The following is a 14,689-nucleotide window of genomic DNA, read 5'->3' as shown; positions in this document are numbered from 1 at the left end:
TGTTAAGTCTGGTTCGTAACTCTTCAATGAAAGTTTTTTTTTTCAATCCCTATGGAGATGAGTGAGGAAAAATACTGCTGAAAAAGTGGGCGGACACTGTTGGCTTGCGCTGTATTGCCTCATATATTGAAATTGCATCACAGAAGTTCCTTGCTTTGATAGGCTAGGAAAAACGTAATAGGCAGGCATATCTTCCGTTTTCACTTTAAACGAGCCATCCTGCAAAACATCAGAGCCCAAATCCCATCAGGCGATGCACACTCAACATTAAATCTGTTGTTTTATGCAGCGTACTGTATATACAGCCTAGCGCAATGCTCAGCACCGAAGACCAATCTTTCCTGGACTGCTTTTTAGTGTTGGCACTCCACCGCTGCTGAATCTACAGGGTCACGGCAAAAGAAAAGAAATAATATTATGCCCAAGTTGTGGGAGTGAATTGAATGTAATGAGATAAACAGACCACGTAGCACAAAATAATGGCGAGAAAACTAATTTACTGCGCTGTGTTTCACACCATGATACACATGATTCACAAATAAATGAGCTGGTTCTTTCAGTGAATTGTTCAAGGGATGGTTTCATAACAAAACCTTCACTGAATGTACTCAGTTACTGAACCACAAGTTATGTATAACTTGAAATGAAGCGTGAAATTATTTATCAAGTAAAAGTTTGTGAAACTTAATCTAATATCCATTACTTTACTATTGTGCATATGAGAGTGTATTGTGGTTACATATCATTTCGAATAAAAACCAAATCTAATTAAAATGAAATGTAAAAAAAAAAAATAACTTGTATAAAAACCTTAAACTTGACAAAACATTGAAATTAGAAATGTTACCTTGACAAATAACTGAAATAGAAGTTTAAGTGTGAAAATGTCAACTAATATATATAAAATTATAAATAAAAATATAAATATATTTTACATTAAGCAATATAGTCTTTCCAGCTAGGGCTGTTGCAATGCATAACTGCAGAGGAATGTAACAACTGCACCATTTGCATGTGTTCTTCTTTTGTAAGGTTTCTCACTTCTCGTTTTACACTACGTGTATGTATAGGCTATTGAATATTAGCAATGAAAACGTGTACCATGTTAATTTGTACAAAGGTACAGTAGATTTCCACTTAACAAGCCTAAACAGATATTGAACGAGAGAGAGAGCTCGACTGATAGCATGCGATTACACACATCTGTCCTTCAGGCTGAGTCACGTATATTTGTGAAAGTCATGTTCAGTCAGATTCAAGGATCAGCAACTGAGATATATATATATAACCCTTGCATGTAGTTAATTGTGTGTGCAATGGAGGTATACCAGGGGCTCCTATTATATAAGAATGACATTCTAAATGAAAACTTGCACACCACACAGATTTTTTTCCACCCGGTTTCATCACCTCTTCTCCTGCTCTTCCAATGTCTTTTCCTTCCCTTTCTCTACTTTCCTTTCTCTGATTCCCACAGAATGAACGTAGGAGTCTGAATTGCTTGTCCACTTGCCTTTCAGTAGAAGGAAAATCTTACAGCGCTTTTCAATCAGTCCTGTTCTCTTTTCTGTGAAAATGCTCTCAGAAGACAGACAGAAACTACATATTAAAATAACCTCTCTCCTTTTTCCAGTCGCAGGCTATTCTTAGCACATCACATGAGTGAGTTTATTGGCTGACAGTTGCAAATTAAACGCAGTGTGCTGATATAAGAATTGACGTTCAATTTCACCTGGCAATTACACAAGTATAGCGAAACCCAGTAGCTCCCTGAGACATAAATAACTTATCTGGACCCATTTCTCAGAATAAGAGAGCACAATATGTGGTCTAAAGAAATTAATAAAGTCTGGAAACAACCTTGCTGCACCTAACGTTTCAAGAAATGTGGATGTATGGTTTCATAAGTTCAGACTTAAACAAACAGCTCACATCACATCAAGTCATGTCAACTGAACCTTCCAAGCAATTCATTACTTTAGTCATGTCCAAACCCGAAATAAACACAGAATTCATGCTATGTCTAAAATGATGAATTAAGCTTTCTGAAAAGCATCAAAAGAAGAAATGTTCTTTGTACATCTGAACAAGAATCGTTTTCTTGCTATTTACATCCCTGATCACCGCCCAGACCTTTAACTACAACCCTAAACAAACAAAAAAACGCTTCACAGAGCGATAAAAAAAATCTTTACTTGTCATTGTGAAATGTTCAGGAACATTACAATAGGTGGTATAGAGCACAGAAGCATATCAATAATGTTATTTTATACAGCTGAATAAAACACAATGTAAATAAAACATTTCATGCAATGCACTTTGTGTGACACAGGATGATCAAGATAAAGCAAACATGCATTTTTCATGACTCCAGCTCTGTGTGTGCTATACGGCACACTTATCTTTTAAAGGAAGGTGTGAGGGCTGGATTTAATTTAGATCTGATCTTCAAAAACTCTCATTTAATCCTATTTCGTGAGGTGATTAAAGGAAAAGAATCATCTAGAAAACAAAAAGAGCGCAGCTGGATCACTCTTCCCTGCCTTCGGGGGATTGCTTTTCAAGCAAGAGTTTGACAAAGTGCTTGTTATTCTAAAAGGCCAACTGAAGGAAATGTTAAACTCAGCTGGATGAACACAATGTATGTAAAGATATTCCTGAATGGCACGTCATCTTCAAATCAGAGATGTGATGATTAAAGCCCAATTGCAGCCACTAATCGCACACAAACACACACTGCCAAGAAAAAGGGCAGGAGAATGTATACTTAAATATCGCCCTTCTTAACTCTTTCTGAATTTATTTCTGAAACTCACTCTCTCTAGCTGCTACTCACAAAAAAGTAAAAACATTTACTCATTATGCAAGAAATGTCTGTTTCTTAACAGTATCTCACTTTTTGACATTCAAAACCCCTGCTGCTTACCGCTTTATACCTCCTACTGCTTTAATATCTAGTTTCATCGGCAGCAGTGGAGTAGAACTGCTTCTTTCCCATTTAGACAACTCTCATCTTCACAGGCAAAATGGATTTCTATTATTTAAACAATTAAAATACATTTGGGCTGCTATTACTAGTCCTATTACGTGGAAGTGAAATTGCTGGTTATTGCACATTGTTGTTGTTAATGCTATAGTAATTAGTAACTGTGATGCGTGTGAAATGTTTGCTAATTGTACAGTGATAGTACCAGACTCACAGTCATAAGAACTAGCCAGCATGATGGTTCCTAGAGAACCAATTTCTCCTTAGAGCCGTTTTCCTGTCTGCATTCACACTGGCAGCAGGAACTCTGAAGCGGACAATAGTGATGTCTTTATTCGCTGCATTTACAAACGACAGCAATCTGTGAATCAAGGACACCGTGTTCAGAGCTGCTTTTTATTGTGTATTGTGGGTTTTATGATTGCATCAAATTCTGACAAAATCTCTTGTGACAACTTGCAGTGTTACATATCACCCCATTACTGCAGACAAAATGCCATTATTTCTGTTTTCCATGATAATGCATCACTGACAGTTCCTATAGAACTGTTTAGAACCTACTCTAAAGTAAGAAATAAGGAAATTCATTAGACTATGTTAATAGTTCCAGTGGAGCGAACACACCAAAAATGGGATGTTCTGCCAAAAGTTTTAGGAACTATGAAATGCTATGCAAAAGTGCCTACTGTTATATGTACCAAAACTAAATTATTAGACATGTAGCATCATGGTTTCCTACCCTGGCATTTATCTAAGGAACCCTACACACAATACAAGGGAGGAAAAAAACAAATGAATGTGACAACAAATTAAGAAATTGTTCTCGTTACTTTTTAATTGTGGCCACATTATAACAAAGCCATTCCACAAATCTTTACCACGGTAGAGCGAATTAGTACAGCATGGTCATGATTCCCCTAAAACACTGCTACAATTTAACTAAAACAAGGCTTAGAGTAACACAGAACAAGACAAGAAAGAAGTGGAAAAAAATACACACCCTCTTTTCAAAGTGCTTTAAAGAACATTGCAGGTGGCTCCTGAGAGCACTAAAAAACTTTAGACTAAAAGCGAGCAATATAAATCCAGACAACAGTCTTACCATAGATAGAAAAGGCTACCCAGAGCTTCTTCCCTGGGCTGTTTTCACTGGTCCGTTTTGCTTTGTAAAGCTTATAAGCCTTCAGCAATTATCTGAGAAGATCCAAATAAAACTCAGGTAGCCCTGGCTTGATTTACAAAATCATAGTCATGGAGGAGGCTGCCAGCTCTTACAACCCAAGGACTGTGTTAAATACAACTTTTGGCACTAAACGAAACAAGCACTATAAGAAAACAACACATTTTCCCCAACCGTCGACAGCAGTGAGAGCCCCGGAGCAGGGTCATTGCAGGATGTAAGTGAAAACTCAATACTCATGGCATCAGCATACTACAAATGAGTCACAGCAGAGAGGAGCGCAGGAGGACACAGAGTCAAAATCACAGACAGCGCCACAGGGAAGCACTGTGACTCACCACTTCTAAAATACACGATCAAACCATATAATTACCGAGTGCAGTTGTGGTCAATACACAATCATAGGAAGAATCAAAAAGATGGAAATGTTTACCAACATTACAGGGTGGTGGTTATCCTCTCTCATGCTCTTAACTGAAGTGTTGCATTGTGGGATGTGAAGGGAGCTTAAGACTTACAGAATTCCATTTGTATCACTCTGTTCTGGCTAGATGATGGTGATAGGGGAAATAATACAAGAGGAATAAATTATTATTGGTTTGTAATTGTACATTGATTTTTGCGTCTAATTCACCAGTGTTGTCACTTGAATCTTTCAAAATATTCATAATTTACTAACAATGTTGAATTACACCTTTAGCAAATCTTGAACTGATCAAAATCATTTTCATACTGTCTAAATTTACTTAACTGCCTTTAATTTATTTGATTGATTCAGGCAAAATAAATTACAAAAAACCTTTATCCGGTATCAGCCACAATGTTAAAATAATTATCATCTTATTTCCATCAGTCATAAATGTTTTGGGGGTTTTTTTGACTGCACAAAAATGGTTCCATGAAGAATCTTTAACATCTATTAATTTTTTTCATTACTCAAAAAAAGATTATTTATACTGTTAAAAGTACATTTTAAAACCTTTCAAATGGAAATAATCCCTCTTACATATTGCCAGCATTTATGAAATGGTCTGCAAAGTATCACTTTAACATCACATGTAAATGAGGATGTCAGAATGGTCTCAGACTGGTACAAATTCACTCAGTGCTGTCATTCGTGACCAGTCTAAACGAAGAAGTACTGCATATCACACAGCGTGACATAAAAGATAGGCGATGTCACACAGGCTGGCTTGGATTTCACCCAACAGTAAAATTATTCTCATATTGCCTATAATTTCATGGGAAAGTGTATAAGTGACAAGAAAGATGGATGAACCAATTGGGAATTGGAAAAGGCTAGAGTAAACTCAGGTCACCTGCACATAATCATCACTACACAGCATGCCAAAGCATGTGTATGAATCTTCAGGCCATGTGTCCTACAAACACTCTGAAGACATATCTAACTTTGTTTCGTCGTTAAAACACGATTATGAACACCAGTAACTTAATGCTAATTTAGCATATAAATACAGAAAAGACTTGCCTGATAAAGACTTAACTTAGTGTATATCCAGTGTTTTCATGGTCCCAGAGTGGAAGAGTTTACAGTAAAGTCCATCTCTGCATCTGTGATCTTAACAAGCATTTGGCACTTCAGTGTGTCTCCAGTTATGCTGTACTTTGTCATTAGCATAATTTCCAACATTTTCTTGGACAGACGATTGCAGCAGTCACTACATTTGGAGTGAAAAGTGTTCACAAAAACATGAAAGGCTTCCCTGCCATTTTTGGGCAAAATAAAAGCTTGAGGCTGTAACTGAAGATTTAAATTTTACCACTTGCTAAAAACAATTAAAATATGTATTTATTTATTTATTTATTATACAGTGCGGTTGTATCACAATTCCATTTTTCCTGTAGCAATCATAATAATACTGGTATTATTAATGTATTATCATTATTGCAACATTCTATTATGATATAATCACCCTCAGAGCTACTACATTTCAGACAACAGATTAATTTGATGAGAAAATAATTTTTATGCCGATTATGGTCAAATGTAATTTATTAGTTTTGAATTAACTGTTCAAATTGTATGTCCTTATTTTTGCGGCAGCTTTTCCCCTGTGATATTAAAAATAGTAAAAATTTCTAGTAACAGCTCTGTATTAACATATATGACCTGCTCATAATACAAAACTAGGACAGATATAAAACATTAAACTGCTGCTGGGGGAAATTTTCTTCATTTGTTTTTTCGTTTCAATTCCGTCCTCTCTAAGGGATAGCACACTCAAGCCCATGTATGTGCAATTACAAAGAAAGTATGTCTTCATTCACGCTTGTGGAATGAGTGTTTCTACATTCTTTAGTGTCAGACACATTAGCGCTTACTGTATCGGCCCACATGCAGGGCAGAAGGAACATGTAGACACAATACACATAATGTCCTGTTCACGGTCGGCTCTGCATGTGAAGAATTTCATCAGGTCATGCCATAACAGACTGACTACTGCCTTTGATATCTGCTTCCTACACGTGAAGCACTTATCTTTAAAATGGAGGAAATCCTTAAAGTAAAGCGGCTTGCACAGCCATTTGATGTCCTGGCTTCTCGGTGTGTGATAACACATGGCCTGTCGGTGAACAGAGGGTCATAACAATACAGCAAAAGCAATATAGTAAAATAGACAGGACGTACATTTGACTTATGTGATAAAATGTTCATTTTCTCTCTCGCGCTCTCTTTCTCGCACTCTTAAATATATATATATATATATATATATATATATATATATATATATATATATATATATATATATATATATATAAAAGCTTACATCATTCTGGACTGTACAGTGATTAGAACCAAAGAAGTGTATAATGGGTGAAGTGACGGGTGGTTCTTGAACGATTTGTTTGTTTTGAACGAGCCTTTAATGTGACTCAGGAATAAACGAGTCGTCTCGGGGAGTGATTCGTGCATGCGCTATATCCTATAAGTTCCGTACTGGAATTAATTTGAAAGACTCTGGAGATTAACTAATCAATTCTCTTTCCGGATCATGCTGCAGTGGTCAAAGCTTATTGGGCTGTCACGCAATGAATGAACAACTCAAACCTGAATACTTGTCAGATAAGAGGTGAGGTCAATTAATCTTTTCTGTTTCTCGTAGCATTGTAGTTTTGTATTGTTTGTTGTGTGATTAGTGTTTGCCAAATTAGAAGATGAAACTAAATGACTCGAAAAAAGATTCATTCATTTTGCTGAACAAGACTCAAAGGTCTAAAAGTCGGTAAAATCATCCAAACTTCCAGTCACCAGTGTATACACACAATATTTCCAAATTGTTAAACATATACTGTTATATTTACGGTCTTAAAACAAAAAAGCAGTTTTAGTTGCCAGAAATTTACACTAAAATTATAGGGTGACAATGCGTATGGGTCTTACAAGATATTTTACAACTAAATTCTATACATTTCATTAACTTTTATGTTAATTTATCAGTAGCCTTAAAATGTACAGATAACCACCATTAGGTAAAACAGAAAGCCAAATGAGTCGGTGGGTAATCGTATGCAATGTGCACATAAAACATGGCCAATACTCAGACAATGCACAGATGCATAAAGACACACCATGTTAAAATAATACAAGAAACATTCACCAAACAGAGGAAAATGTCACTCAAATCAATCTTATGTACATCACTGATAACAAAAATTTGAAAATAAGACAATTTAATCATATGTGATGCATCACGCATACCTTAAATTAAATTAAAACCTTTTTACTGTAGCATTTTTCTAGGGCTTTTTTTCTGTAAACATTTTTTACATGCATTTCTTGCATTACTAAAAGTATGTGATTGTCTAAACCAGTGGTCTCAAACTCAGTTCCTGGAGGGCCACGGCTCTGCAGAGTTTAGCTCCAACCAGCTCCAAATCACACCAAACCCTAATCAAACACACCTGATCCAGCTAATCAAGGTCTTTAGGATCACTAGAAACTTCCAAGCAGGTGTGATTTGGAGCTGGTTGGAGCTTAACTCTGCAGAGCCGTGTCCCTCCAGGAAGTGAGTTTGAAACCAATGGTGTAAATTGTTTCTCAACCCTGGTCCTGGGCACCCCCCAACACTGCACATTTTGTGTGTCTTTCTAATCAAATACACCTGATTCAACGAGCTCATTAGACCCAAACTCCAGGACCTACAAAATGTGCTGTGCTGGAGGGCGCCCAGGACCGGGGTTGAGAAACACTGGTCTAAACAATCATCTGAGCTGTGCTAGGCCTAAATGTCTTGTGGCTAATTACTCATCGTTGAAACACTCATGGATTAATGGCACCACAAGAGCGGGCCCAAAACCCCTCGACTAGCACCTGAACTCAATTTGACCTTGATACATTTCTGATACAATTCATAACAACATCCTGGCTATTTTCAAAATGCTAAATAAACATAAAAACATAAAAATAACCAAAACAAGATACTTTACTCTGTAAAAGTCAAAAGGCAGCTAAAGCAATCATTAAACACACTCTCCCATAATGCCTCTCTCTCCTAAGTAGAAAGTCCAATTCGTTTTAGCAAATTGGTTTGTTCAGACAAAAAAAATAAAAAATTCAGGGGCAGAAAGTTCCTGCATGCCATTATACATGACATTTTTAAACTGAAATATCAAGTTAGAAACTGTGGTTAATCATAACTAGCTAAATAGTTACTAGTCAACTTTTTGTCCTGTTAGTTGTTTTAATAGTAAATTATTTAATATAAATCAATGCTTTATTAATCGATCCAAAGTAATGCTTCATCCTTAATTGGGTTTCTTACTTTTTTCTTTCAGCTGCTGCCACATACTGCAAAATCATTCTGATATCAAAAGCATGCTTTAAATAGCTTGAATGTAGAGAGCTACTTTTTGTTAGAAACCAGCAAGAACACTATTATGTCTTTTTGCTGCACTGACTCATACTGTACATCATCAGTGAAAACAAGAAGAGACAGCACAAAGCAGCAGAAAGCAAGCTGGTGTGTGGCGTGTGTCTGCAAGTTTGTTTATAATGTGCTTGTGTGCCGTTCGAAGCACTGAGAGCCCACGTGTAGCGACTGAGGGGGGATAAACAGACCACAACCCCTGAGGAGAACAGCAGCACTCCAACAGAGTATCACACCAGCTATCAACCCTCATCATCTCAGCCCTCAGTGCTGAGAAAAACACATTCTTCAACACACAGCTGCGGCCAGCATTTACATCTTCACTAAAACCACCAAGACCACTTTAACCAGTTTGACAACATCCTAGAGTGACAGCTTTCTTCATATATTCACAGCAACAACTAGTCAATTTCATTCTTGATGCATAAAAGTAAATGGCTCTGTCTCGCAAACCGTTTCCTGTTGCCGTAGGCATGCTGCTGACACCGAGGCTGCTTCAACTAGTAGTCAGCAAATAATGCTTCCAAAGATACTTTGAAATGGTTTTGTTTGTATCTTTTTTGGCCATTGTGGCATTGTGAGGAGCTCAGCAAAATGCGGACGAACGATCGAGGGGGATGCTGATAATAGCTAGAGTTGTTTCATTCCAGAATCATTAGCAGGCTACATGTAAACAACAGAACGAGACGTGAGCATCAGCAAGTCTCGTGAGGTTCACATGAGGACCAGAACGTGTCTGAGCGGCTTTTAAGAAAGTTGCTGCGCGTGAGGATCAGTGGCTTATGAGAGTCTGTTTCAGTTATGATGCAGTTTATGTAGGCAGAAGCCGTCAGCGGTTGGTTTTAAGACAGAGTCATTATGTTTCAAACATAATTTCTGGAGAAAACCAGTTCCTAAGGTAGAAACTGGATCCTTGTGGCATTTTGAAAAGCGATGCAATGAATCCTTGACATTCAACACATTATCAATCAGCCCATAAAAGCAGTTAAAATGAAAACAGCCGCACTTAAAGGGTGAAAACACACAGAGTCAGAGAGTAGCTTAATAGAGTAGTAAAACTCTTCACTCCACAGCTTAGCATCCAGAACTACACCATCAGCAAGAATCAATATCGTCATTTTTTACAAACCTTTGAAACAGCTGAACGACAAGGATAATCTTTAGAGCTAACAACACTGATCCCATAATGCTTTAGTCCACAACATCTGAACACTTTTTTACCAGCCTAAAAGAATACCTTATAAAAGAAACACCTTACCGTTTTGAAGTCTTGGTGGTTGCACTCCTGGCCCTGGAAACGGCAGTAGAGCATCATCTCCTTCAGGTCGTGGCCCACTCGTTCAGTGAACTCCCGCATGCTGAAGGGCTTGGGCCGGTAGTTAGTGAAGTTGGATTTATCTGTGAGAAAGGCCAGCACGTGGGGCTCGGCCAGGTGCGGCTCAGGGATCTGCAGATGCACGTCCAGCAGGGCCAACAGTTCCCCAGCGTGGTAGAGGTCGTTCTGCGTGAGACGTGTGAAACGGTAGGCGTTCAGATTGCAGACGGTGACGGCGGGAAACACTAGGCTGCCAGAAACCACAGCATCCACACTCGTGACGTGGGGGTACGAGAGGAAGTAAGCCAGCCTCTCTGTGCTCTCCAGGACGAGCAGAACCAGGCTGGCCAGCAAGGCCGCGCTCCAGAGCAGACGGCGTGAAGTGGAGCGGTGAGAGGAGGAGGAAGAGTAGGGGAAGATGAAGCGTAAACCGTGCAGGGTGCTGCGATGGGCGAAGGACTGCCAAGACGTGGGGCCTCCCAGGCTCCCCATGCCTCCGCTCTCGGTCTCACGGCTGGCCTCGCTTCCACAGCCCTCCTTCAGGTCCATCGCTGACACGCACACACCTGCAGGCAGACACACGGCGATTATCAGTTTAAGCCCGGGCACCTTCTGGCATATGATTCTGGCTATGTTTCACTTCATTAGAGTTTCACAGACACATCAATAATATATCACGGAATACAGAGTCTTTCTTGAAGCGGTGGGTTTGAAACAAACATGAAGAGACACTGTGACACTGTAAGGCTTTATGAAAAAACATAAAACTGAATGTAGAGACCAGTGAGAGAGAGGATTTATATAACATGACCCCACTGACTAAAGAAGCTAAAATGTTTTCAGACACAGAAGGAAGAAAAGGACAAAGCGAAACTGAAAGAAAAAAATAAGAGGAAAGATGGAAATAAAGAGAGAAAGACAGAAGGATGAGATGGATGGATGAAAGATAAAGAGGAAGAAAAATGAGAGAGAAAGACGAAGGCAGGAGGGAAGGCAAGAAGGAAGTCAGGTGGGAGGACAGGAAGGAAGACGGGGTGAAGGAAAGAAGGGAGAAAAATGAGAGAGAAAGGAGAATAAGAAGGCAAAAAGGAAGGCAAGCAGGAAGTTAGAAGAGTGAAGAAGATTGAATGGAAGAAAGAAAGCAAACAAAAAATAAAGGAAACAAGGAAGTAGAGGATAGAAGGAAGAACGGAGCGAAAAAGGAAGGCATAAAATAATAAAAGAAAGAAGAAAGCAAACAAGGAAGGAAAAAGTTGAAGGAAGGAAGAAAGAGAGGAGAGGTAGAATAAGAACGATAGAATTGATGAAAGAAGGAAGGAAGGAAAATGAGAGAGAAGATGGAAGCAAGCAAGGAGAAAAATGTGAAAAAGAAGAACAAGGGAAGAAAGGAGAAAGAATGCAATGGCAAAAATACGTAAGAAAAAAAATAATTTTAGCAGATATAAACTAACACATACGCTCGGACAGAGACAAATCAAGATTCACAGACCCCCTGACATCATAGCCAAACTGTCTCCTGTCCAATCAGAGCGAGCGATACACATACAGAGAGAGAAAGACAGGGTCCATTGAACACTAGTAGACAGAGCTGCTCCTATAAATAAATATCAGGCTGGACCACACACACACATCACTGAGTGAAGGAAGAACAGATCTTGCTCCAGTTAAGCAGTGTGAGAGGGTGGCAATGGAGTGGAAGATGCTGCCCAAGGGTTTCCCTCCGTCTGTCTCTCCACCCACTCCATCACTTCAGCCCCTCCAAATGCCAGGATCCTCCTTCTCTACACCATCTCCCTCCTCTGCTTCTCCTTTTACATCTAAAAATCTCTCTCTAACTTTCTCCCACTTGTTTAAAAGATAAGACAATGCCCAGAGCAAAACAGCACACATTTCTGAAACAAGTTTGGCAGTAAAGTATTGCTACCTAAGAGTCACGCCAATAAAGCTATTCAAATTAAAACTAAAAATGAAACGCAAACGGTACGAATCTTAAAAACTATCCCATCCCCCATAAACACATACACACACGGTCACTGGACATCCAAAGGCGATTCTTAGCACCTCACGTAGCCAAACGACACAACATCCAGCCGTACATGAGTGTGTGTGTGTGTGTGTGTGTGTGTGTGTGTGTGTGTGTGTGTGAGTGAGTGAGTGAGTGAGTGAGTGAGTGAGTGTGTGTGTGAGAGAGAGAGAGAGAGAGAGAGAGAGAGAGAGAGAGAGAGAGAGAGAGAGAGAGAGGGAGGCGGGTCAGAGAGGGCTGGAGAAGATGTTGTCGTTGATCCCGAGTCGACGGAGAGTGTAAACGCCAGCTTCTTCTAGTCTCGCGCTTCCCGCGCTAGTCCAACCAAACCATCACGCGCCCGGTGCATCACGCTCCTCGCCGTATCCACGCGAGCGACAACTCAGCCGATACAGATGTGAGATACCCGCACACTTTCACATGTAAAAAAAAAAAGCAAACTGAGGTAAAGAGAGAGAGAGAGAGGCTCGTTCGCCCTTGCTCTTCACGAAACGCTGTGCCGTCTTTCCCCTCTCGCGCTCGCTTTTCTCTCCTCTCCTCCCGCGTGCGTTCATACTCCACTCCTCTCCTCTCCGCTTAGAGCGTGATGGATGGATACAAGAAGCAGATTGTGGGTAAAAGGAGGAACGGGGAGGCTGGAAAGAATCAAATACGAGAAAAAGGGGAGAGGAAGGGAACACAGAGAGTGAGAAAAGAGGGGGAGATGGCAGATACTGTATTTGGTGCCCGGCGGGCGACTCATTGTCATCACGCTGAAAACGTGTAATGGAAACTGCGCGAGGCATCTTTAAGTTTAATGCTTGCGTGTGCGCAACATTTAAGGCACAAACACTTGAGGGAGGGGGGCTGGGAAAAGCAATATGACTGAAAGAGATGGACAAGAAAAAGGAGAGATATAAAAGCAGGGATGAGAAAGAGAGAGAGATGCTACAAGTGTGTGTTGTAATGCAAGCAGACAGGACAAGAGAGAGAGAGAGAGAGAGAGAGAGAGAGAGAGAGAGAGAGGGAGCACAGAGACTGAGATGAAAAATAAGATGACAGGGAGAGCTGAATTTGGAGGAAAGTAAGGATTTGCCAGAAGGGGATAAAAATAAAATTTAAATGGATGAGAGCAGCTGGTGAAAAATTTGATATATAAAAAAATATATATATATATATATGTCATTCCTCCGACTCAGAGCGCCACTGTAGAAGATCATTCTACAATACTTTTCACATTTATTTCTCCTTCCATCTCTCCTCCTGACAGTCATGTAGTGCGACTTTTCGGAAATGACATCGTCTACGCCACGTTTTTCACGGCTCATCTGGCTGGAGATGCCAGACTGCATTAAGACAGCAGAGCCTGAGGAACTGGACGGCTACTTGAGCTCTCTTCACCTCTCATAAACCTTCCCACATCAAGCAGGAACAAGACGGAAAGAAGCTGGTTTTATCTTTCACAACAGACCGTAAATGTCTTTCTCCGTTTCGTTGTTGTTTTTGTCTTGGTTAGGTGAGATGGAGAAAATGTTCCTCTCTATTTCATTGCCCTTGACACCCATTTCATTCTCCCTCTCCCTCATCAGTCTCTCCCTCACACACTTTCATTCCCTCATTCCAGTTCCCTGATTTTCTCATCCGTTTCGGCCCTGGGTACGCAGATGTGAGGAACAGAGAAGAGGAACGAGCAAAGAGGTAATTTATGAACCTCTGCAAATACATTTACGCAAAATGGGTGTACGACACACACACATCCAGAGCTCTGATTCTAGGCGAGGAGAGCGGTTGGCACACAGATCAATAGGCGAAGCTGGAACTTTATACTGGAGCTCTGACAGCCTGTAATGACACGAGCTCAGCTAAAGCTGTTGGGAAGAGAGAAGGGGATATGAGACACAGTCATGACCTGACAGAAAAATACATACTGCCTGAAGCATCATGTCCATTCACCCGAATGGATATTAAATGTAACTTTCAAAAGCAAATTATGGTGCCTAAAAAAACTAACTTTTTAAAATAACTGTGCAAACAATATATATATATATATATATATATATATATATATATATATATATATATATATATATATATATATATATATATATATATTTTTTTTTTTTTTTTTTTTTTTTTTTTGGTGGTGGGGTAATATTGTGAATTTAAAACACATTTGTTCAGCGTCAAATGATCCTTCAGAAATCATTCTGTGCTGCCCAATATTCACGTGTAAACATCGTACATTTTTATTTTCAAGACCTTTTGACGAATAAAAAGTTCAAGCAGATCTGTTGTAACATAAACATCCTTATTGTCA

At 39.5% G+C, this 14,689-nt stretch overlaps 1 protein-coding gene across 1 annotated transcript in view; it reads right to left on the bottom strand.

Annotated features, from left to right (window-relative positions):
* asic2 (acid-sensing (proton-gated) ion channel 2) overlaps window positions 1-13,104 on the bottom strand; it is a 273,081-nt gene extending 259,977 nt beyond the window's left edge. The window contains 3 exon segments of the mRNA XM_043235846.1: window positions 10,314-10,936; window positions 11,860-11,886; window positions 12,000-13,104. Coding sequence (XP_043091781.1) covers window positions 10,314-10,936; window positions 11,860-11,872 — 636 coding nt within the window. The 5' untranslated portion in view covers window positions 11,873-11,886; window positions 12,000-13,104.
* Between the last annotated feature and the right edge of the window lie 1,585 nt (window positions 13,105-14,689).

The sequence above is a fragment of the Puntigrus tetrazona genome, chromosome 3 (assembly GCF_018831695.1).
Source record: "Puntigrus tetrazona isolate hp1 chromosome 3, ASM1883169v1, whole genome shotgun sequence".
NCBI lineage: Eukaryota > Metazoa > Chordata > Actinopteri > Cypriniformes > Cyprinidae > Puntigrus > Puntigrus tetrazona.
The sequence above is the reverse complement of the archived record's forward strand: the minus strand, read 5'-3'. Positions and strand labels throughout refer to the sequence as shown.